Genomic DNA, 21,028 nt, shown 5'->3' with positions numbered 1-21,028 from the left:
ACACTAGTGTACATAAGATGATGGATAGAAATTTTGTGGCTATTGATGATGCATTTGCATATCATGTTGCAAAAGGAATTATAGAATATGATGATATCGAATCTCGCTCTGTTGAATAATGTCAACGAAGAGCGGATTAAAACGTTCACTATATGGATTAAAACAATCCAGACGGATGTGGTATAACCGTCTAAGTGACTACTTGATTGGGAAGGGATATATTAATAATAAAATATGCCCATGCGTGTTCATTAAAAGAACAAGTTCTGGATTTTCAATCGTAGTAGTTTATGTTGATGACATGAACCAAATTGGAACTCTAGATGAATTAAAGGAAACTGCTACATATTTGAAATCTAAATTTGAGATGAAAGATCTTGGGAAAACACGGTTTTGTCTCGATTTAGAACTCGAGCACCGTAGTGATGGAATTTTGATCCATCAGTCTGTATATACTCAGAAAATCCTAAGGCGCTTTTATGAAGATAAAGCAAAGCTTGTAAGTACTCCCATGATAGGTCGTAGTTTTAAGCCCAGAAAAGATCTGTTTCGTCTAAAGGATGAGGACGAAGAATTATTAGAGGCCAAAGTGCCCCATTTAAGTGCAATAGGCGCATTATTGTACTTAGCTCAATGCACAAGACCGGACATCTCATTCGTAGTGAACTTGTTAGCTCGTCATAGCTCTGCGCCAACACGCCGCCATTGGATTGGTGTAAATTTCACTACTAGAAAAATGCCCTCAGACATCGGCCAAAAACCGATGAGAATGAGAGAAAATGATGGATTAATTTTCATCGTTTGTGTTTGCAGGGGTCATGACCAAAACAGAAACAGGAAGACTTGAGAAATACAAAGGTAAGGCATGCTTATGCAGTTTTGTTAAAGTTTGATTTTTGCAATAGAAGGTTTAACCTTTTTTTTTTTTTTTTCCAGATCTTGAAGATTTGGAATTTATATAAGGGGTTCAAACCAGGTGAGTCTTCTCTAGTCCATATGTTTGTTTAGTTTGGTTACTTAGATAAGTTGCCGGAATTCTGCAAATTAAACTGGATTTGTTGTTTTGTCTGCCAATTAATATTGTTTCTCTAAAGTTTTTCCATTTTCGTAAAGTTGTATTCAGGTATGGGTTGTTAATCTAACAACCAATAGGTAGAACAAATGGGTTATTCGTTACTTATATCCCTTCAAATCCCACAGCAACAGCTTCAGACTAAAAGGTACGTAAAGCAAATTGGTTGTTAGTTTTATCTATTTCTTTCAGAGAAGGTTAATGACTGAATTCTTCATTGGTTAGTAGTTTTCTTATTCATTCTGGAGAAATGTAGTTTTGATCTCAGAATTCCTCATGAATTAGTTGCTTGTGCTTAAATTTGATTGGTTTTCTCATACCACATCAGCAAGATTTGAACTTTTTTTGAAGTTATTGATGATTTGACAGACATGGTTTCTTGAGCTGGGTCCCCCAACTCCTAAAGAACAAAAGGCTTGCATTGACAGGTAAAAAAGACTTAATTAGTTGCTCTTTATATGATTTCAATTCTGCTATTGAGGAATTTGAAAGCTTTAATTGCTTGTTAAACCAGGTCAGGTGGCTTTAACTATGAAGCTAAGTTCAGGGGAGCTACTGCCAAGTCCCTATCTTTCCTGCAAGAGCCAAGAAGATAACAGCCTCCCAGCAAATGGTTTCTTATGTAACCATGTGTGCGCTTTGGTTGGTTCGGGTTTGGAGACTTATAAGAAGGTCAAGAGGGCTCTTCAGGATTGGAGGTCAGTGCTTCTCTAGATGTGAAGAGATGAGAGGCATGACTTAATGTTATGAGTTATGACTGAGTTTGGTTGTGCAGGCATTTTGGAATGAATTGGGCTTTGATTGATCCAAAGACGCCGGTTCAAATGGAGTGAGGTTTTGTGTTTGTGTCAAGGAGTTGCTGTCATTGGCCAGGATGCCTCTTCAGATAGTGTATGTGAATGAAAATAAAAGTTGTGAACAGTCCATGACCTCCTTTTGTTTTGGGGTTGGTACCCTTCTAGGTCACTTGCTGGTTAGTTCTTTTTCCATTTTGTTTGGTCTCAGACCCTTCTGCAGCGGCCTCAAATCAATTGAAAATAGTTCTGCCGTTTATTTTCTTTGGTTTACTTGCTTTGAATTTTTTGCTTTTTGTTTGTATTTTGCTCTCTAATCCAGTCTCACTTCTCTTGGTTTATGTTGTTGAGGTGAAGCTTTGTATTGATGACTCTGTTAGGCCTTTTCATACATGGTTATCTACTATATCTGTCACGCCCCGGATTTTGAATAATAAATTCAAATCCGAAACATGAATTAAACCACTTAATCAAATAAACGTTCTGAATTTTTTTCTCAATATAACCTCACCACACGGTACACAAACTCCAAATCTCGAAACCTCGAGTTCATTATTACAATTCACTCTCACAAGCAATATTTTAAAGCTCTAAATGAGCATAATACACCTCACAAAGTAATTTAGATCGATACAATTGCAGCTACTCTACGCAGCTCGATCTCCATCCTGATTCTCTTGACCTGTAGTAGTACCGGCTACACAATTTGAATAGTGTACCGGGATTGCAACAACACCAAACCCGGTAAGCTTTTGACAGCTAGTATGAGTAAACAAGAAAGAACTGTGATTTATTAAATTACAAGACCACCACAAACCCACGTTACTTTCTCACTCTCATATATATATATATAGACACTTATGAATTACTCTCAATTTCCCTCATAAGGTCACTCACTCTCATATATATATATATATAGACACTTATGAGTTACTCTCAATTTCGCTCATAAGATTTCCCAACATTTGGCAGACAGACTCATATATATATATAGACCCTTATGAGTTACTCTCAATTTCCCTCATAAGGTTACCACATATATATAGACACTTATGAGTTACTCTCAATTTCACTCATAAGGTCACTCCACATTTGGCAGACAGACTAGAGCTCTAACTGAACGTAACCACTCGTCCGGCCACAGACGTGATTACGATTTAATACTATTAATAACCACTAGCCCGGTACGAGAGCGTGATTCACTAATAGATGCCATGGTCACCTCGTGACCTAGTGATCTCCACAGATCACAACAATTTATTGTTCCTCAACAATAAAACTCAACACCTCTCACAATATATTGTTTCTCAACAATAAACTCAATACCTCTCACAATATATTGTTTCTCAACAATAACTCAACACAACTCTAACAATACATATTATTTCACGTAAATAATATATATATAGACATTCACACAGGAATGCCTATTAATACCAACTATAGTTCATATGATTGCAATAAAATAACGTAATTAAATGTATTGGGTTCGTAATATGAACCACGTGAGGTTTACTCACCTCGATAATCCCGCTGCGTCTTCAATTCAGCTCAAAATACGATCCACAATCGTCCACCAACTCAAACCGTCAATCACCTAGTCAGATACGATCTTAACTTAGCAATCATTCATAAACCACACATATACGGAAATCCAACGGTCGGATTCTAATTTAATGATGATCCAACGGTCAGATCGATTTTATATGATGATCCAACGGTCGGATCCTCACGGATCGCCCTTAGGATCATCCTCCAAAATTATCACGAAGATCCAACGGTCGGATCTTCCTGAATCGTCCTTACAAACATCTCCACAAAATTTATACGAAAATCCGACGGACGGATTCTCACGAATCGCCTCCCTAATCACTGTTTTGCATTTATACGAAGATCCAACGGTCGGATCTTCGCCCATGACCACACAAAGCCACTGGGACAGTCATAAGATCATCATATCAAAACTACAAGTCCATCTGACGGTCCTAACTTCACAGATCACAAATCTAACGATCGAAACTTAAAAATTCATAACTTAATCATACGATCTCCAAAAATTATGAATTATATATGCACACGATCGTATCGACACGTAGAACACAAAAATGGACAGAAGCTGCCCTTGGAGTGGCCGGAGGTCGCCGGAAACCACCATCACAGTGGCGGCGCCGCCGCCCATCTAAAGTAAAAATTTGATAAAACTCACAACATGAAAGTCCTTCATCTCAACTCCAATTTCACTTTTCATAACTACGACAAAGTCAGATTATAAGCCAAAAGATTGAATTTTACCTTGGAAGTCGACGGATCCGATGAACCCTAGTTTCAAAACTCCAAAATTCGATCACCCCGGATCAAATCGATGCAAGCCTTCTTGGGGATAGCTTCTACTTCCTCTGGGCTAGAAAAGCCCTCAAAGAACTCGAGCTATAGTGGCCGGAGCTGGGAGAACCAAGGTGGCGAAGGAAGACGATTTCCAGCTCGGGCTGTGCGGCTTCTCGGTCTTCTAGCGGCCACCACGATGGTTATCTCAAGTCGATGTCTTCTCGAAAGTTGTAGAAAACTTCACGGTGAGAAAAATTGCTTTTGGAATCAGGTCGATCGGAGGCCTGTAGAGGAAGATATGGCCAGACAAAGTAGAGCCCAGAAAAAGTGGGGAAGAGCGATTTCGTCTCCGACGAGGCTCTCTTCTCGACCTTGTAGAGCCTCATACAGCTCGTATTTCACTTCGATTTCTTCTACAAACTCGTAAAGGGGGTCGAGACCAGAAAACCCCACTTTGTTTCACATCAATCGGTGGCCGGATGAGGAAGAACGAAGGTGACGAAGGGAGGGGGTCGCGGCTGGGCTCGGGAGAGAAATGGGGAGAAATTTCTGGAGTTCCAGAAATTATGTCCTCATTTGCAATATTCGGATTTTTTTTTCATATTTATAGAAAATCCCAATTTTCAAATATTCGTAACTTATTCATACGAACTCCGAATATTGCGTTCCATATGTCCACGAACTCGTATCGACGCGCTCTACAACTTTCATGAAGGAAGTTTTCCCAATTTCCCAATGTATAAAAAGTCACTTTTTGAGACCCCCTAAATAACGTTAGTTTTCAAAAATTAATCGTTCGAACTAATTCCACAATTTCTCCGAGCCTCGTACTCGCTCCCACTATCGTGAAATCATTTCTAAAAATCCACGGAATTTAATTTGGATTTTTCGGGGTATTACAATATCTAATAGTAGAGATTTCATGTTCTCTTGTTTCTCAATGCCAGCTTATTTTAACTTTTTGTTTGAATTTCAATCCTTTTTTCTATCAACAGTCTTGGATCAGGAAAGTGACAGTTTAAAATTTGGATGGTTATATGTCAATATGTAGGAGCAAGTCAAATGTTCAACAACTCAGAAATGTTTGATCTCAGCTCCAATAATGTTACAGATTCTCTTGAGGTAGTTTCATACTTGAAATACTCATGAGAGGGAACCTGATTGAAGATGGAAAATTGCATAGCATATAGGAATGACAATTTGTGTTCCATATTTGTCATTTGCAATTGCATATTCCATGCTTTTGCTCAGTAATGCTGAATGATGAACAACCATCAAGATTTGAACTACAGTAGATACAAGGGGCAACTGACAATCTCCCTTGCTGATATTTTTTTTATTATTATTGAACATTAGTTTGTATTTCAGATACAAGGAATGTGGTTGTCATTTTAAGTTGGACAAAGTCATTGGAGGAGTCACATTACAGTCATATTGTACTATCTTATTAGTGGTTTACTGCTTTCAAAAAAAAAAAAAGTGATTTATTAACAAAATAGGTAAATGAAAAAAAGTAGTTGTTTCCATGTAAATATATGTTGCGAAACATTAAAATATTTGACAAAATAAACTTCTATACTTGCAGTTGACCAACACAGTATCTACAATAATAAAGGTTGTTTAGTATCTATTGAGAAAAGAAACTAAAATAACCATGTATTAATTAGGAGCAAATAATATGGTAGATAAAAAAATTATACGCAAGTGCGTGTAGGAATGTTAGTATAAAATAAATGATTAATTCCTGTTTACCTACCTGAACTTATGGTCATTCTTCATGTTAGTCCCTAAACTTTCAATTTCATCAAGAATACCTCTGGACTCCTAATTTTCATCAGCCGTGTCCAATTCTTCAAACAACATCCAAAATTTCCGTCAATTGATGACGTGGCAGGAGACAGAAGGGCTAAAATGGTCAATTTACATTTCATCTGCCCTTTTTTTTTTTTTTTTATCTAAAGGGTATCATTTTCTTTTTCTTTTTGATATCTTCGACATCAGGACCAAGCTTCACATCTTCTTCTATGTCTCCGACACCAAAGGATATCCAGATCGTGAACCTCACTCTTACGGTTCTCTATCACCCTAAGGTGAATCGCCTCTATCAGATCTTCAAAACCCTAGGGATCGAGTACGACAAGAAGGTCCTCCCTTCGGCAACCACAGGAAGGCCTCACGGCGATCTGCTTGTGAAGCTGGCGTCAGAGTTGCTGTGGCGGAAGTGCTCGAGCGGTTTTGATGGTGGCAGTGGGTTCATGGAAGACTTGGGTCGCCGGTATTTGAATTTCGTTGGTTGGGATTTTCCTTTTCTATTTTGTTGCTGCGTTCAAGAACATAAATATGTAGAATTGATTGATTCAATTGTTGCAATCTGGATTCAATTGCTGGGTTTTCTTCTAGCTAGATGGCTTCAATTATTTGTGAATTTTTGGTGTTGTGGTTTCCAATTTGGTAGTGGAGATGAGAGATTGAGTCAAGCATATGGGTTTAGAAACCTGCTGCAGTTCTGAATTTAAGAATCTGTAGAAGAAAAATGCATGCTTGGGAGTGATAAGCTTGAGATAAGGCCATGGGATTAGATAGATTGACTGTAATATATAACTTGGAGAGGCTGCCAAATCTAGCACCATTCAATTTCCGATTTGATCAAGTGCGAGATGCGTAGCTATCCGTACACTAGGTCTGGGCAAACTAAACTTGGCCGGAAAACGGAACCTGGAAGCCATCAGAGTCATTTTGCTTCAGATCGAAGGGATTGACTGGTCGAGGTTCATTTTCCAGGTATATAACTATATACGCCTTGGTTTAACTCGATTTGTTTATTTCTAGGATCAAATTCACAATCTTTAATCTAAAATCTCTGTTTCCGTTGGTAGAATGAGGAATTGAAATAAATCATGTCTATGAGTTGGATATAGAAAATCGGTGGGGAAGGGGATAGAGAAGCGCGCAGTGGTCGACAGAATTTTGAATTAAAGACTAAAGGACTGGGTTTTGGAGTGCGAGATACTGAGACTCTCAATCTGAGAGAGAGAGTTAGATTGCAGACTGTTGGAAAAAAAAAAAAAAAAAACTAAACAAAACTTGATGTTGTGGCTCAGAGTCTCAAAATCTTGGAGGAGATGTTGTGTTCATATAGAAGAAAGAATCTGTCAAGAAATTGTGATTATGTATGAATACAAGACTTAATATCGTGGAAGATATTATTCCTATAAGTCCTTATTTTCATTTTAAAAACATTGGCTTTGAATTATTATTATAAATAATCAAATAGGGTTATTATCAGAATTTTACCCTTCTATCTTCTGCCACGTCATCAGTTGACGGAAATTTTGGACGGAGTTTGAATAATTGGACATGGCTGATGAAAATTGGGAGTCCAGGGGTGTTCTTGATGAAATTGAAAGTTTAGGGACTAACTTGAAGAATGACTATTAGTTGAGGTAGGTAAACAGGAATTAATCCTAAAATAAACTACCTCAAACTACCCAAATTCATTGGATGTGACGTTGTGTTGTGTTGTGTAACCGTTTCTAGTACAAAAGAAATACTTGATTCTTACATTATTTGATTACAACACTTAACGACATGAAAAATATGCAAATACAATATTGACACTAAATGAAAGAGAACATCCAAACGCTCTTCACACAGAAATGGAATTCTATGAGAATACAGAACTTAAAAACTGCAACAAAAGTCGAGTGGCATGGGAAGATCAGATCAAATCTAAAGGGCTATTTCATTGCACTCTGGACACCAATTACACTGGTGAACCACCAACTCCATCGCTCTTTCTTTCTGAGACGCTGACTGACCCGGCCACTCCTTGTGGGGATATTTTGTCAAACCCATCAAACTGAGTTTCCAGCTAGCTTCTTTCTTCTTTTGCTCGTTGACATCTGATATTTGTTTAGCAATGTCGCCAATCATTTTAGATTCATACCTGTCAGTTTGAAAATATATTTAGGAAACACTTGGCCAATCAACATTTGTATACCTGTTGAAACAATGCAAAAATATATACCGGTAATTTACCAATATGCATGCTTTGCTAGCTTAAGAATATATGTCGACCAGCTTTATAGAAATGGTCCGTATGATTTGGGATGATACTCAATATTAACCTTAAACGTTTAATTTTACCCTTGTGATTTGCGAAATTGATCAAAGTTAGTCCAAAACCTAATTTTGACAAAAACTTGCACATGTGGAAGTCATGTACGTGTAGGGATAAGTTTGTCAACTCAATATAATAAAAAAAACGAAAACAAAATAAATTAAAATTTTTATAAGAAATGAAATTAAAAATAAATAAAAATCAGAATTTCACAACCTCCTATTTTTTTAGTTTCATTTTTCAAATACTATTTAATTTAATTGCTTTTACTATTTTAAATTGAAATGACAAATTTATCCTTGCACATGAGGGATTTTTGTCAAAAATAGCATTTAGACCAATATTAATTAGTTTTGCAAACCACGTGGATAAAATTACATATTTTTAAACTACAAAGTTAAATTTGAGCATCACTCTAAACCACAATGAGTCAATGACTATTTATAACTTTTACCCTAAAGTTTTTGTATTTAACATACCCGTTCGTGTAATGAAATCCCGACAAACTTGCTACTTCGGTAAGAGCTTTTTGCCATGCGGGAAGCTCCTTTTTGTCTATCCACTTCTGACGGGAAAAACTATCAGATTGATGTCGTACGTGTGATGGATCCACATTGTAAAAAACTGGGATGCTTTGACTTTTTACAATCAAGGATTTTAACAAGTTCCCCCAAACACCAACTTGACGAAGCATAGTTTTTTGAGATTATAATGACCGAAAGCTTTGATGCTTTGTGGGGGTAATCGACGATTTTTGGACTCATCATTATGCCAACTGACCCTTGCCATAAGTACGCGGACAATGGCAGTCATGAATGTGGTGGCAATTACCGTTATTAGTGCCACAATGAAGAAGGCGGCGTGGACGTGATAACGTGGCATGATGGCGTTATTCAATAACGCGGAGTAATGACGTTATTCAATAACGCGGAGTAACGGCGTTATTGAATAACGCCATAATGCGGAGTAACGACGTTATTCAATAACGCCATAACGCGGAGTAACGCCATAACGCAGAGTAATGACGTTATTCAATAACTAACGCGGAGTAATGACGTTATTCAATAACGCCATAACGCGGAGTAACGACGTTATTCAATAACGCCATAACGCGGAGTAACGACGTTATTCAATAACGCCATAACGCGGAGTAACGACGTTATTCAATAACGCCATAACGCGGAGTAACGACGTTATTCAATAACGCCATAACGCGGAGTAATGGCGTTATTCAATAACTAACGCGGAGTAACGGCGTTATTGAACGTTATTCAATAACGCCATAACGCGGAGTAATGGCGTTATTCAATAACTAACGCGGAGTAACGGCGTTATTGAATAACGCCATAACGCGGAGTAACGGCGTTATTCAATAACGCCATAACGCGGAATAACGGCGTTATTCAATAACGCGGAGTAATGGCGATATTAAACGCGACTTGTGGTGCAAGCTCTCCCTCATCTATAAATAGGGGGCATACTGACCAGGTAAACCATCGAATTCCAATTCTCTCTGCTCCATTACTAAGAAACATACTGACTTAGGCATCGGAGAGTTTTCTGTAAGTACCCCCCCTTCTCCTCGAGCTGACGGTCAAACTCCAGGTCAACGCTCGAGGTAAGCTTCTCGATCGTTCCCGGTCAGCTCCCGCTCCAGTCCGCATTCATTGGTGAGTCAAACTCCTCTACGGAATTTTTCTGCACCAACAAGTGGCGCCGTCTGTGGGAAACACTTTTCCCTAAAAAGTGATGGCGGGAGCTGGCCCTGACGGGATCCCATTTTTGTCACTGAGGACTGGAAGTGACGAAATTTTGCCCTACCAGCCCTCAAATGGGTCCATCCCGGACCCAATTGGCGTTCTGAACTTGCCTCCGGTTGACGAGACGCAAAGGTTGAGACAAGAGCTCAAGCAGCTCTGGAAGGAAAAACAGGACCGCGAGGCCCGCCGACGGCAAAAACTCGAAAAAATTCTACAACTTGATAGCGACTCGTCAGATGACGACACTGGCAGTGACCATCCCCAAACCAACAACGTAATAGCAAATGTGGGTGCCAGCGGCGGAGCCAGACTAGGCCAATCCAAGATAACACGTGACGAATCGTGGCGCGAAAAGATGGAAAAAATGATTGATGCATGCAAGCGTGTCGACCCTCTAGAACTCGTGGCCGAAATCGCTAGACACGTCGGTGCGTCTCCATTCACCACTGACATCCTCAATGCGGCGAAACCTCGCAGGTTCATCACCCCCGTTTTCCAAAAGTATGACGGGACTACCGATCCGGTAGACCACATCAAGGGGTACAAACAGCAGATGTCCATCGAGACAACCAACGAGAAACTGATGTGCAAACTTTTCCCTTTAAGCCTCACAGGGACCGCATCGACATGGTTCCAAGACCTCAAGCCCCAATCAATCCCAGATTTCGAAACATTGAGCCAAACCTTCATCTCTCAATATTTCTGCAGTCGCAAGCAAAAAAAGGACATGGCGACCTTATTCAACACCAAGCAAAAAGTAGGAGAGAAAATCGAGTATTTCTTCAAGAGATTCAAGGCAGAGATGATGCACGTCAATTGTGACCCTCAATGCGCGGCAATCGCCTTTCGAGAAGGACTCTTCCCAGGTACACCCCTATATGAAAATCTATTACGCGACCCGCCAAGAGACATGGATGATATTATTATAAGGGTCGAGGGGGCAAAAACCAGGTAACATAGACTGATGGTCTTTCTTTTAATAATTATTTGTTTGATTTTCACTTTCTTTTGTATTTGAAATGTATTTGCGGCCAGTGGCCAGAATAAATAAAATATTATTTGCTTAACTCGTGTGATTTAATGGTAAACCTTGCCCGTCGAACAAACGGGGATAGTTATAACCGAATCTCATTTCATAATAAATACATGAGGCCAGTGGCTAGAATATAAGCGCAAGGCCGGTGGCCGAAATAATACATGAGGCTGGTGGCCGAAATAATGCATGAGGCCGGTGGCCAAAGTGTATGTGTGAGGCCGGTGGCCAAACGAAATGTATGAGGCCGGAGGCCAAAATGTATGTGTAAGGCCTGTGGCCCAAAAGGAATGTATGAGGCCGGTGGCCAAAATAAATAATATATTGTTTATTGGACTTGAAGGAAAATGGGGGCAACTTTGTGTCCCATACAAAACTACTTCTTTGCCTTGAGGGCAATCCATGAGTTCATCATATACGGTTTGATTTCGAACTCTTGTTGCTCTGAGTAAATTTGTGTTTTTTTTCATTGTTATTGAACATGGGGGCAATAACGAGGAAGATCTCTTGACGAGGAAAGCTCGCAATAAAAGAAAAAACACCGTCAATGAAAAAAGCTCTCGACGACGAAAAGGCTCTCGGTACGGAAAGCTCTTAGCGAAGAACAATGCTCTCGATGAGAAAAAATCTCTTTGCAAGGAAAAAGGCTCTCGACGAGGGAAAAAGCTATCGTTGAGGAGGTGAACTCTAGAGGATTCGTAAATTCCAAGGTGATAACCGCATCGAGGCTGGTAGGAGAAAGAGATCATACGGCGTTGACAGAGGGAACCTCAGAGTTGGGCTCGGGTTGGGGTCGAGGCCAGATTTTAGAAATTTCCTCTTAGGACGAGTGTCCAAAGAGAAAATTTGGGGGCATTGTGGGGGTAATCGATGATTTTTGGACTCATCATTATGCCAACTGACCCTTGCCATAAGTACGCGGACAATGGCAGTCATGAATGTGGTGGCAATTACCGTTATTAGTGCCACAATGAAGAAGGCGGCGTGGACGTGATAACGTGGCATGATGGCGTTATTCAATAACGCGGAGTAATGGCGTTATTCAATAACGCGGAGTAACGGCGTTATTCAATAACGCCATAATGCGGAGTAACGACGTTATTCAATAACGCCATAACGCGGAGTAACGCCATAACGCGGAGTAATGACGTTATTCAATAACTAACGCGGAGTAATGACGTTATTCAATAACGCCATAACGCGGAGTAACGACGTTATTCAATAACGCCATAACGCGGAGTAATGGCGTTATTCAATAACTAACGCGGAGTAACGGCGTTATTCAATAACGCCATAACGCGGAGTAACGGCGTTATTCAATAACGCCATAACGCGGAATAACGGCGTTATTCAATAACGCGGAGTAATGGCGATATTAAACGCGACTTGTGGTGCAAGCTCTCCCTCATCTATAAATAGGGGGCATACTGACCAGGTAAACCATCGAATTCCAATTCTCTCTGCTCCATTACTAAGAAACATACTGACTTAGGCATCGGAGAGTTTTCTGTAGGTACCCCCCCTTCTCCTCGAGCTGACGGTCAAACTCCAGGTCAACGCTCGAGGTAAGCTTCTCGATCGTTCCCGGTCAGCTCCCGCTCCAGTCCGCATTCATTGGTGAGTCAAACTCCTCTACGGAATTTTTATGCACCAACATGCTTCTATTGCATCGAGAAGTGCAAGTGCTATTTCATCTCCCGCCTTGAGCGTTTCATCATCAAAAAATGTCTTGATTCCTTTTTCCTCTAAAGCTTCGTACAGATTACGTGCAAGGCCTTTGCGTGTATCCTGACCTCTAAAACTCAAAAACACATCATGTCCCTTATCAACTCTCCTGTACTTCCAAACAGCTAAACCACATAAACCAAAGAAAAGAAGACCTTAGTACTATCCTTAATCTTCGTATATCACATTGTTAGGATGTATAGTGTATATCCCAAAAGTCGGACATTAGTAAATCTTGCAATTTTGGTAACTAGCATAAATTTTTGGAGTTTACCATGACCCTTTTTTAATTTCCACAATATAGCTGCTGCAATGGATGAGACCAACAACATTACAATAATTGACACGACGACCGGAACAGAAAACTTGTTCTTCTTCTTCTCGTAAGGAACCTGCTTTGATAAACTTGGATTTCCGCACAAACTGTACAAAAGAATAAACAATTATTAATTGATGGCAATGATAATATTATAATTCCTGCCATCTTGTATTTCAAGAGAAAGAAATCTGAAATTAAAAAGAGAACATTTGTGGTGTAATTGTTAACTTCTATTCTAACACAAGTTAAGGCTCCAGTTAAACAGAAATTATTAATATCCATCATGTACATACCTCAATGACAAACCATCCTTTCCTTTTGCTATAAGCCCGACAAGAACTGAACCTGTGAGCTCATTGTTCTCCAAGTTTCTGCACATGTAAACTATGGATTTTATGATCTATCACCACTAGGTCCACTACTGGTCTTTTAACAAATCTATGAAACATCAAAATATAACATTTATAAATGGGTCTTTCTAAATGTACGCAGCAAAAATCTAAGTATATCCAGCAATGTAATTATTTTTTATATATTTAATTACATCTAATTAAACACATCAATTATTCCCAAAATACCCTCATAAAATATACCCAGCAACTGCTTTGCGCTTCTACAGACCAAAAGAAAGAATACAACGCTGTTCTACTCATTGACTTCAACAATTTCGAGTCAGCCATGATTCATAGAATGCACTGATATGATGTTTTCACATCTTTCTCTTGCCCAGATCATCATCATCATCATTAAGGAGGTCGCTTAAATTATTTCTTCAACTGTCGATCGTGGTCTAATATATATATATATATATATATATATATATATATATATATATATATATATTCATCTCATTCCTTCAGAACTTTATTTGTCAATCGAGCCGACATAACCACAAATAATTAAGTTTCTGCAAATTCTTAATGTTTTATTCAAATTTAAAGCTTCTCTACCAATTTAAAATAATCAATACAAAGAGAGAAACAAAATCACTTCACACTTCATTTTTGTCTAATCTGGGCATCCCATTCAAAGTCCTTGTTAACTGGGGAAGTTGCTTGATATCTTTATGCTCATTACTTCATTCACTCACTCGAGTTTGGAGGACGAGAAATGAATTGATAAAATATTGATAGTGCTTTTATAATAAACTCTTTGTTGGGATTGAAAATTTGAAATAGAAACTGGGGGATTGATGGAGATGACCGGTTATAAAGAGTTGGGTAAGTTTTGTTTGTCAATGAGTTTCTTTTTGCTGGGTATATCGTTTTCAAGATGGGGATAGTTTGGAGAAATCAGTTTGTTTAATTAAAAATATTTAAAAATAAATATATTGTTGGGTTTACTTAGATATTTGCTGGGTACATTTAAAAATACCCTTATTAATTGGTTTCCGGGAATGTAAGCATTGGTTTTAGGAGAAACCCTGAATGATAATCTACTCATTTTTTTTGAAAATCTTACCTACTCACTAAATTTTTCTTATTTTTTAATTATTAAAAGACACATGTGTCCTCATATAAAATTATTGTTACAAACAATAAATTTTATATTTTTACTCTCTCCAAAGCTTAATAATAATATAAACACAATTCATATTTATTTTTATTATTCACATTTATTTTTAAAATCTCATTTCACACTTATCATTTTCCTTCTCATGAAAGCTTTTGATGAAGAAGTAATTAAAAGAAAATGCATATATAATTACTTGGCGAATTATATAAGAACAAAACTATAATTGCTTGGCGAATTATATAAGAACAAAACTACGGTGCAAGAGGCAACAGAGATTGTACAAAATTATTTCTCATCAGTATACAAGATCAAGAAATGAGGGATAGAAAGCCCTCGTTTAAAGTTTAAACTAACTTGGAATAAGTTTACGAAACACATAAGGCAAATCTAAATAAGAACAAGAGAATGAGCAAATTTAATTCTACAACCTTAGTTGAATTGCCAGCAACCATAAGACATGAAAACTAGGTCTAAGAAACTCTTACTTAAGCATGAAATATTATGCTTTAAAAAGTACTTAAGAATTTTTAATTAGTTATAAGCTCTAACCATTTTTCAATAATGATATTTTTTTTTGGGTAAATCTTATATAATTAAGCCAATTCTCAAAGGAATGGTTAAATTTTTGAACTACCATATTTGTCCTCACATAATATATATATTAATAAATAAATTATTTCTATATGAGGATAAGATAGTCAATTGACTATGTCATATTTCAAAAATTTACAATACTTTCCATTAAAAAAGGAGAAACTTCCCCAATATAAGGAGAGATAACTTTTTAAAATTAAAAAAATAAAAATAAAAGTCAATTGACATGTGCGGAGCACATGTTAAAGGGCTAGTAAACAATTATGGGTGTGTTAAAGCTCATGTGTAACGATCGGGAACATTTTCTCATATGACTAAGCTAAGTTAGGTATCAAAAAGAGATTTATTTACCAAATCTTACCTTTTAAAAGTAAATATAAGGTGTAAAGAGCATGAGAGGTCAGATGAGCAAATATGAATGTTCTAACAAAAAAAAAAACTCTATTCCTTATACTTGTAATAGAAATGAAGAAGACAATCAATTTGATATTGATGCAATAGCATGTAGGAATGTTTTATTGACATACCAATGGAAATTCTTAACTGAACCATGGATGATAAAGAAAATAGAGAAGCATTTCTTATTTCTCATCATAGCCGGATTCATATTTATAAATAATTTACACCTTCTTGCCAAAAATAAAAAATAGTGATCAAGTAGCAACTAAGGATAGAAGAGTTCTGTAATACCCCGAAAAAAATCCAAATTAAATTCCGTTGTTTTTTTAGAAATGATTTCACGATAGTGGGAGCGAGTACGAGGCTTGGAGAAGTGGTGGAATTAGTTTGAACGATTTTATTTCGAAATCGTACGTATTTAGGAGCGTCTCAAAAATTGACTTTTTATACGTATGGAATTTCGGAAAACTTCCTTCATGAAAGTTGTAGAGCGCGTCGATACGAGTTCGTGGACATATGGAACGCAATATTCGGAGTTCGTATGAATAAGTTACGAATATTTGAAAATTGGGATTTTCTATAAATATGAAAAAAAATCCGAATATTGCAAATGAGGACAGAATTTCTGGAACTCCAGAAATTTCTCCCCATTTCTCTCCCGAGCCCAGCCGCGACCCCCTCCCTTCGTCACCTTCGTTCTTCCTCATCCGGCCACCGATTGATGTGAAACAAAGTGGGGTTTTCTGGTCTCGACCCCCTTTACGAGTTTGTAGAAGAAATCGAAGTGAAATACGAGCTGTATGAGGCTCTACAAGGTCGAGAAGAGAGCCTCGTCGGAGACGAAATCGCTCTTCCCCACTTTTTCTGGGCTCTACTTTGTCTGGTCATATCTTCCTCTACAGGCCTCCGATCGACCTGATTCCAAAAGAAATTTTTCTCACCGTGAAGTTTTCTACAACTTTCCAGAAGACATCGACTTGAGATAACCATCGTGGTGGCCGCTAGAAGACCGAGAAGCCGCACAGCCCGAGCTGGAAATCGTCTTCCTTCGCCACCTTGGTTCTCCCAGCTCCGGCCACTATAGCTCGAGTTCTTTGAGGTCTTTTCTAGCCCAGAGGAAGTAGAAGCTATCCCCAAGAAGGCTTGCAGCGATTTGATCCGGGGTGATCGAATTTTGAAGATTGGGAAACTAGGGTTCTTCGGGTTTCAAAACTTGCGAGGTAAAATTCTACTTTTTGGCTCATAATCTGACTTTGGTGTAGTTATGAAAGTTTCAATTCGAGTTAAGATGAAGAACTTTCATGTTGGGAGTTTTGTCTAATTTTGACTTTGGATGGGTGGCGGTGCCGCCACTGTGATGGTGGTTTCCGGCGACCTCCGGCCACCCCAAGGACAGTTTCTGTCCATTTTTGTGTTCTACGTGTCGATACGATCGTTTGCATATATAATTCATAATTTTTGGATATCGTATGATGAAGTTATGAATTTTTAAGTTTCGATCGATTTCGATCGTTAGATTTGTGATATGTGAAGTTAGGACCGTCAGATGGACTTGTAGTTTTGATACGATGATCGTATGACTGTCCCGATGACTTTGTGTGGTCATGGGCGAAGATCCGACCGTTGGATCTTCGTATAATTGTGAAATAGTGATTCGGAAGGCGATTCGTGAGAATCTAACCGTCGGATTTTCGTATAATTTTGTGAAGATGTTAGTAAGGACGATTCAAGAAGATCTGACCGTTGGATCTTCATTATAATTTTGGAGGATGATCCTAAGGGCGATCCGTGAGGATCTGACCGTTGGATCATCATTAAATTAAGATTCGACCGTCGGATCATCATATAATTAGAATCCGACCGTTGGATTTCAGTATATGTGTGGTTTATGAGTAATTTACTAAGTCAAGATAGTATCTGATTAGGTGATTGACGAATCGAGTTGGTGGACGATTCAGATGGATATGTGGCTTTTAGAAGACGCAGCTGGAATTGGAGGTGAGTAAACCTCACGTGGTTCATATTACGAACCCAATATATTTAATTGCTTTATTTTGCAATCATATGAACTATTGTTGGTGTATTAGACATTCCTGTGTGAATGTCTGTATATATATTATTACGTGAAATAATATGTATTGTTGGAGTTGTGTTGAGTTTATTGTTGAGAAACAATATATTGTGAGGGGTATTGAGTTTATTGTTGAGAAACAATATATTGTGAGGGGTATTGAGTTTATTGTTGTGAAACAATATATTGAGAGAGATGTTGAGTTTTATTGTTGAGGAACAATAAATTGTTGTGATCTGTGGAGATCAATAGGTCACGGGGTGACCATGGCATACTATCAGCGAACCACGCTCTCGCGCCGGGTAGGTGGAACTGAATAGTATTAAATCGTGAACCACGCTCTCGCGCCGGGTAGGTGGAAACGATCAGTTAGAGCTCTAGTCTGTCTGCCAAATATTGAGTGACATTATGGGGGAAATTGAGAGTAACTCATAAGTGTCTATATATATATATATGAGAGTGAGAAAGTAACGTGGGTTTGTGGTGGTCTTGTAATTTAATAAATCAACAGTTCTTTCTTGTTTACTCATACTAGCTGTCAAAAGCTTACCGGGTTTTGTGTTGTTGCAACTCCCGGTACACTATTCAAATTGTGTAGCGGGTAATCCTATAGGACAGGAGAACCAGGACGGTGATCGTGCGGTTAAAGCAATTGTTAGAGTTTTACAGCAATTGTAAGTTGTGAGGTGTGTTATGCTCATTTGAGCTTTACAATATTGCTTGTGAGAGTGGATTGTAATAATGAACTCGAAGTTTCGAGATTTGGATTTTGTAATTGTAATTATTCATGTTTCGGATTTGAATTTATTATTCAAAATTCGGGGCGTGACAAGTTCTTTCCAAATTACAAAGCTACGTTACGTACGTCTGAAATATGAAGATGGAATTCTAGACCTACCAAGATAGTTTTATGGGTTGATTCCACAGGAATCTTTAGAACACAATAAAAATTCAAATACAACAGAACCCCCTAACCTCACTGGAAAATGTGTTATTATGTTAACATTTATGTACAATCAAATAATTACTTACAAGACATTTAACTTTTTTTTTTTGATCGAAAAAGAACTTCATTCATAATGAACTTCAATACAATGAGAGTGGGTACAAGATCCTACAAGGATAAGTGAATCTCGCCCACTTAGACTTCAGACACAAAGTCTATACTGACACACTGGATGAGCCAAGGAGGCCCAAATTCTAAACAAAGAAACGGTTGACTAACTTTCAAAGCCTCTTTTGCTAAACGGTGAGCGACCTGGTTGCTTTCTCGCTTAACAAAATGGCTACTACAAAACTCAAAAGACTCAACTAAACGTTTAACTTCCTCTACAAGACATTTAACTTTGGCAACTGCGACAAATATTCTGGAATTTGTCCGGATAAGTTGTTGTTTGATAAATCCCTGAAATCATATATGGCAGCTCAAATCCGTTAAAATTAGATAGAGATCAATTGTGTCGATTGAACTTTCACCATATGGCATGTCTTAGTTGCCTACAAAGAGAAACTCAGAATTGACTTGTACATATCAAAGATGAATATACTTACAAAGTCTGTATCATTGTGAGATTAGCTATAGAAGCAGCTATCTCTCCGGTTAGTCCACTCTGTGACAAATCCCTGCAGATGGCTTGTTGTGCAGCTTATTTCGGTAAGTGATTTAAGTCATTTAACTAAGCAAACTATATACATCTGCATATATATCTATACTCACAGGGATATGATTCGTGCGGAGTCATTGTCAGAATAGCTGCACTTCACACCTTCCCACAGGTAAACTTGAGGGTTGCACGGATCTCCTTGCCAATTCTTAATGATTTTATAAGTTGACTTGAGGTTCGTAATTGCTTCAACTAATATTTTTAGATACAAACGCAAGGATCTCATAAAATTATCAATATATCCATAGGGAGTAATTAAGGAAGTAAACTACCACGCACATACAAACATTGTATCTGTGAAAAATGGTAAAAGCCTTTCATAAGATGATCTCTACCCTTCTGATAAATGAAAAAGAGATCCTAGCAGTGTTCGGGTGACAAACAATATGTTTCAATTAATGATCCCAACTGTCTAATTTTGAAATCTCATTTTAGAATCAAATTTGTCAGAAATCAGAAAAAGTGAATATCATTTGATGATTGGATGTTCTCACGCGAGTATTTTAGTGTTCATCGATGACATCGTTCACCGGAAACACTGAAATTAAAGATTGTACGAGGAAGAATTATGTACCGTCTTGCTGGTTTGTTTCTGATACTAAAAATTCTTTTGCCATATAAATCTCAAAGGCGTTCAGGATCGGTTGATACGTTGTCCCCGGAGTAGATATTGAAAAATAATACTTTCCTCCTTCCGCAGTAAACGTGGTGTTAGTCATTGTTGTCCTCAAGTAATGTGGATCAAATGGCGTAGAAATAAACTTTCCATTCATGGTAATAGTGAGCTCTCTAGACCAGCTGGCGCTGTACTCTTCAACTTCTGCAAAGTGCATATATATATAATATGATACATTTTTACCGATGACAGGCGTAAAGAAGAAATTCAGATATTTGCTTGAAATATCGTTTGGCGTGGCAGCGGACAGCGGTACTCATGACACGAGATGGGAGTTGGTAAACTGCATCCATGTCGATGACGGACGAAGTACTTAGTTGTTTCCAACCACCTTCAATTCGTAACAACGATACCAGAGACGATCAATGACATCGTCTGGGTACCTGAATATATATATATTTCATCAGAAAACTGGAAGGAAAGGAAAATGCATATTTTGCTGAATGGAAGTTCATTAAACATCAAAATTATCATAAGCTCATGCCAAAATATATATATGCACATATGTTACTACTACAAAATTATTAATGTTTCAAAGGCCATTTACTCCACTTACACACATATATTGGATAAAGAAACAAAAATAATTTAGTTGTATCCTTAATTTTTAGGACAAATTTCAATTTACCACCCTGTGGCTTATACGTAACATGTACAACATATTAGTCAATCTCCTTTCAATATGATCAGTAACACACCCCATGCTCTCAATTTTAATCAGTCGTGTCCAAATTTTTCTGAGACATCCAAATTGGACATTAAGGGTGACCTGACAACCACAAACTCAACAAGTGGGCCCAGAGAAAGGGGTAAATTCTACATTTTGCTTAATACCTAAAACAACATCAACAACAACAACAATAGCAACAACTTGAAGGACTCTTAAATATAGAGAGCGAGATGATGCTTTTTATTATTTTTGTTAATTTAAAACATTCATCTTAAGTTATTCAATGTAATT

General features: G+C 37.9%; 2 protein-coding genes and 2 long non-coding RNA genes across 8 annotated transcripts; 2 read left to right on the top strand and 2 right to left on the bottom strand.

Annotated features, from left to right (window-relative positions):
• The first annotated feature begins 767 nt into the window (after positions 1 to 767).
• Positions 768 to 5,593, top strand: LOC133727887 (uncharacterized). 5 transcript variants are annotated; one of them, XM_062155304.1, is made up of 7 exons: positions 768 to 858; positions 937 to 990; positions 1,114 to 1,220; positions 1,442 to 1,500; positions 1,587 to 1,770; positions 1,848 to 2,045; positions 5,243 to 5,592. In XM_062155304.1, exons 3-6 carry the CDS (start codon positions 1,162 to 1,164, stop codon positions 1,903 to 1,905), a joined length of 360 nt encoding a protein of 119 aa, XP_062011288.1. In that variant the 5' UTR covers positions 768 to 858; positions 937 to 990; positions 1,114 to 1,161; the 3' UTR covers positions 1,906 to 2,045; positions 5,243 to 5,592. The 5 variants fall into 5 exon arrangements, 3 of the variants coding, with proteins under 3 accessions (XP_062011288.1, XP_062011287.1, XP_062011286.1); XM_062155303.1 differs by having other exon boundaries at positions 937 to 976; positions 5,243 to 5,591; XR_009855416.1 differs by lacking the exon at positions 1,442 to 1,500 and having other exon boundaries at positions 937 to 976; positions 5,243 to 5,591.
• LOC133727889 (uncharacterized) lies at positions 2,337 to 4,751 on the bottom strand. The gene is made up of 3 exons (XR_009855417.1): positions 4,159 to 4,751; positions 3,387 to 3,463; positions 2,337 to 2,563 (listed from the first exon to the last, which is right to left on the bottom strand). It is a non-coding gene; the product is annotated as an uncharacterized LOC133727889 (long non-coding RNA).
• A 7,143-nt stretch (positions 5,594 to 12,736) lies between the features above and the next one.
• On the bottom strand, positions 12,737 to 20,305 carry LOC133730880 (probable LRR receptor-like serine/threonine-protein kinase At1g05700). The gene is made up of 7 exons (XM_062158388.1): positions 19,966 to 20,305; positions 19,445 to 19,583; positions 19,279 to 19,350; positions 19,061 to 19,132; positions 13,442 to 13,519; positions 13,104 to 13,252; positions 12,737 to 12,954 (listed from the first exon to the last, which is right to left on the bottom strand). The coding sequence occupies exons 1-7, from the start codon at positions 20,222 to 20,224 to the stop codon at positions 12,737 to 12,739; spliced, it is 987 nt and encodes a 328-aa protein (XP_062014372.1). The 5' UTR covers positions 20,225 to 20,305.
• On the top strand, positions 16,162 to 18,416 carry LOC133734391 (uncharacterized). The gene is made up of 3 exons (XR_009858248.1): positions 16,162 to 16,876; positions 17,582 to 17,654; positions 18,326 to 18,416. It is a non-coding gene; the product is annotated as an uncharacterized LOC133734391 (long non-coding RNA).
• Positions 20,306 to 21,028: the final 723 nt, after the last annotated feature.

Source organism: Rosa rugosa, chromosome 2 (genome assembly GCF_958449725.1).
Source record: "Rosa rugosa chromosome 2, drRosRugo1.1, whole genome shotgun sequence".
Lineage (NCBI taxonomy): Eukaryota > Viridiplantae > Streptophyta > Magnoliopsida > Rosales > Rosaceae > Rosa > Rosa rugosa.
Note: the sequence above shows the minus strand (reverse complement) of the source record. Positions and strands in the feature narration are given on the sequence as shown.

Excerpts from the sequence above, each read along its gene's own strand:
- LOC133727887 (XM_062155304.1), top strand. The coding sequence starts at position 1,162 with ATGGGTTATTCGTTACTTATATCCCTTCAAATCCCACAGCAACAGCTT. Across the intron at positions 1,221-1,441 it reads CAACAGCTTCAGACTAAAAG|ACATGGTTTCTTGAGCTGGG; the intron begins GTACGTAAAGCA and ends ATGATTTGACAG. Across the intron at positions 1,501-1,586 it reads CAAAAGGCTTGCATTGACAG|GTCAGGTGGCTTTAACTATG; the intron begins GTAAAAAAGACT and ends TTGTTAAACCAG.
- LOC133730880 (XM_062158388.1), bottom strand. The coding sequence starts at position 20,224 with ATGCACTTTGCAGAAGTTGAAGAGTACAGCGCCAGCTGGTCTAGAGAG. Across the intron at positions 19,133-19,278 it reads CTCACAATGATACAGACTTT|GGATTTATCAAACAACAACT; the intron begins GTAAGTATATTC and ends ATATGATTTCAG. Across the intron at positions 13,520-19,060 it reads TTGCCAAAGTTAAATGTCTT|AAACTTGGAGAACAATGAGC; the intron begins GTAGAGGAAGTT and ends TTACATGTGCAG.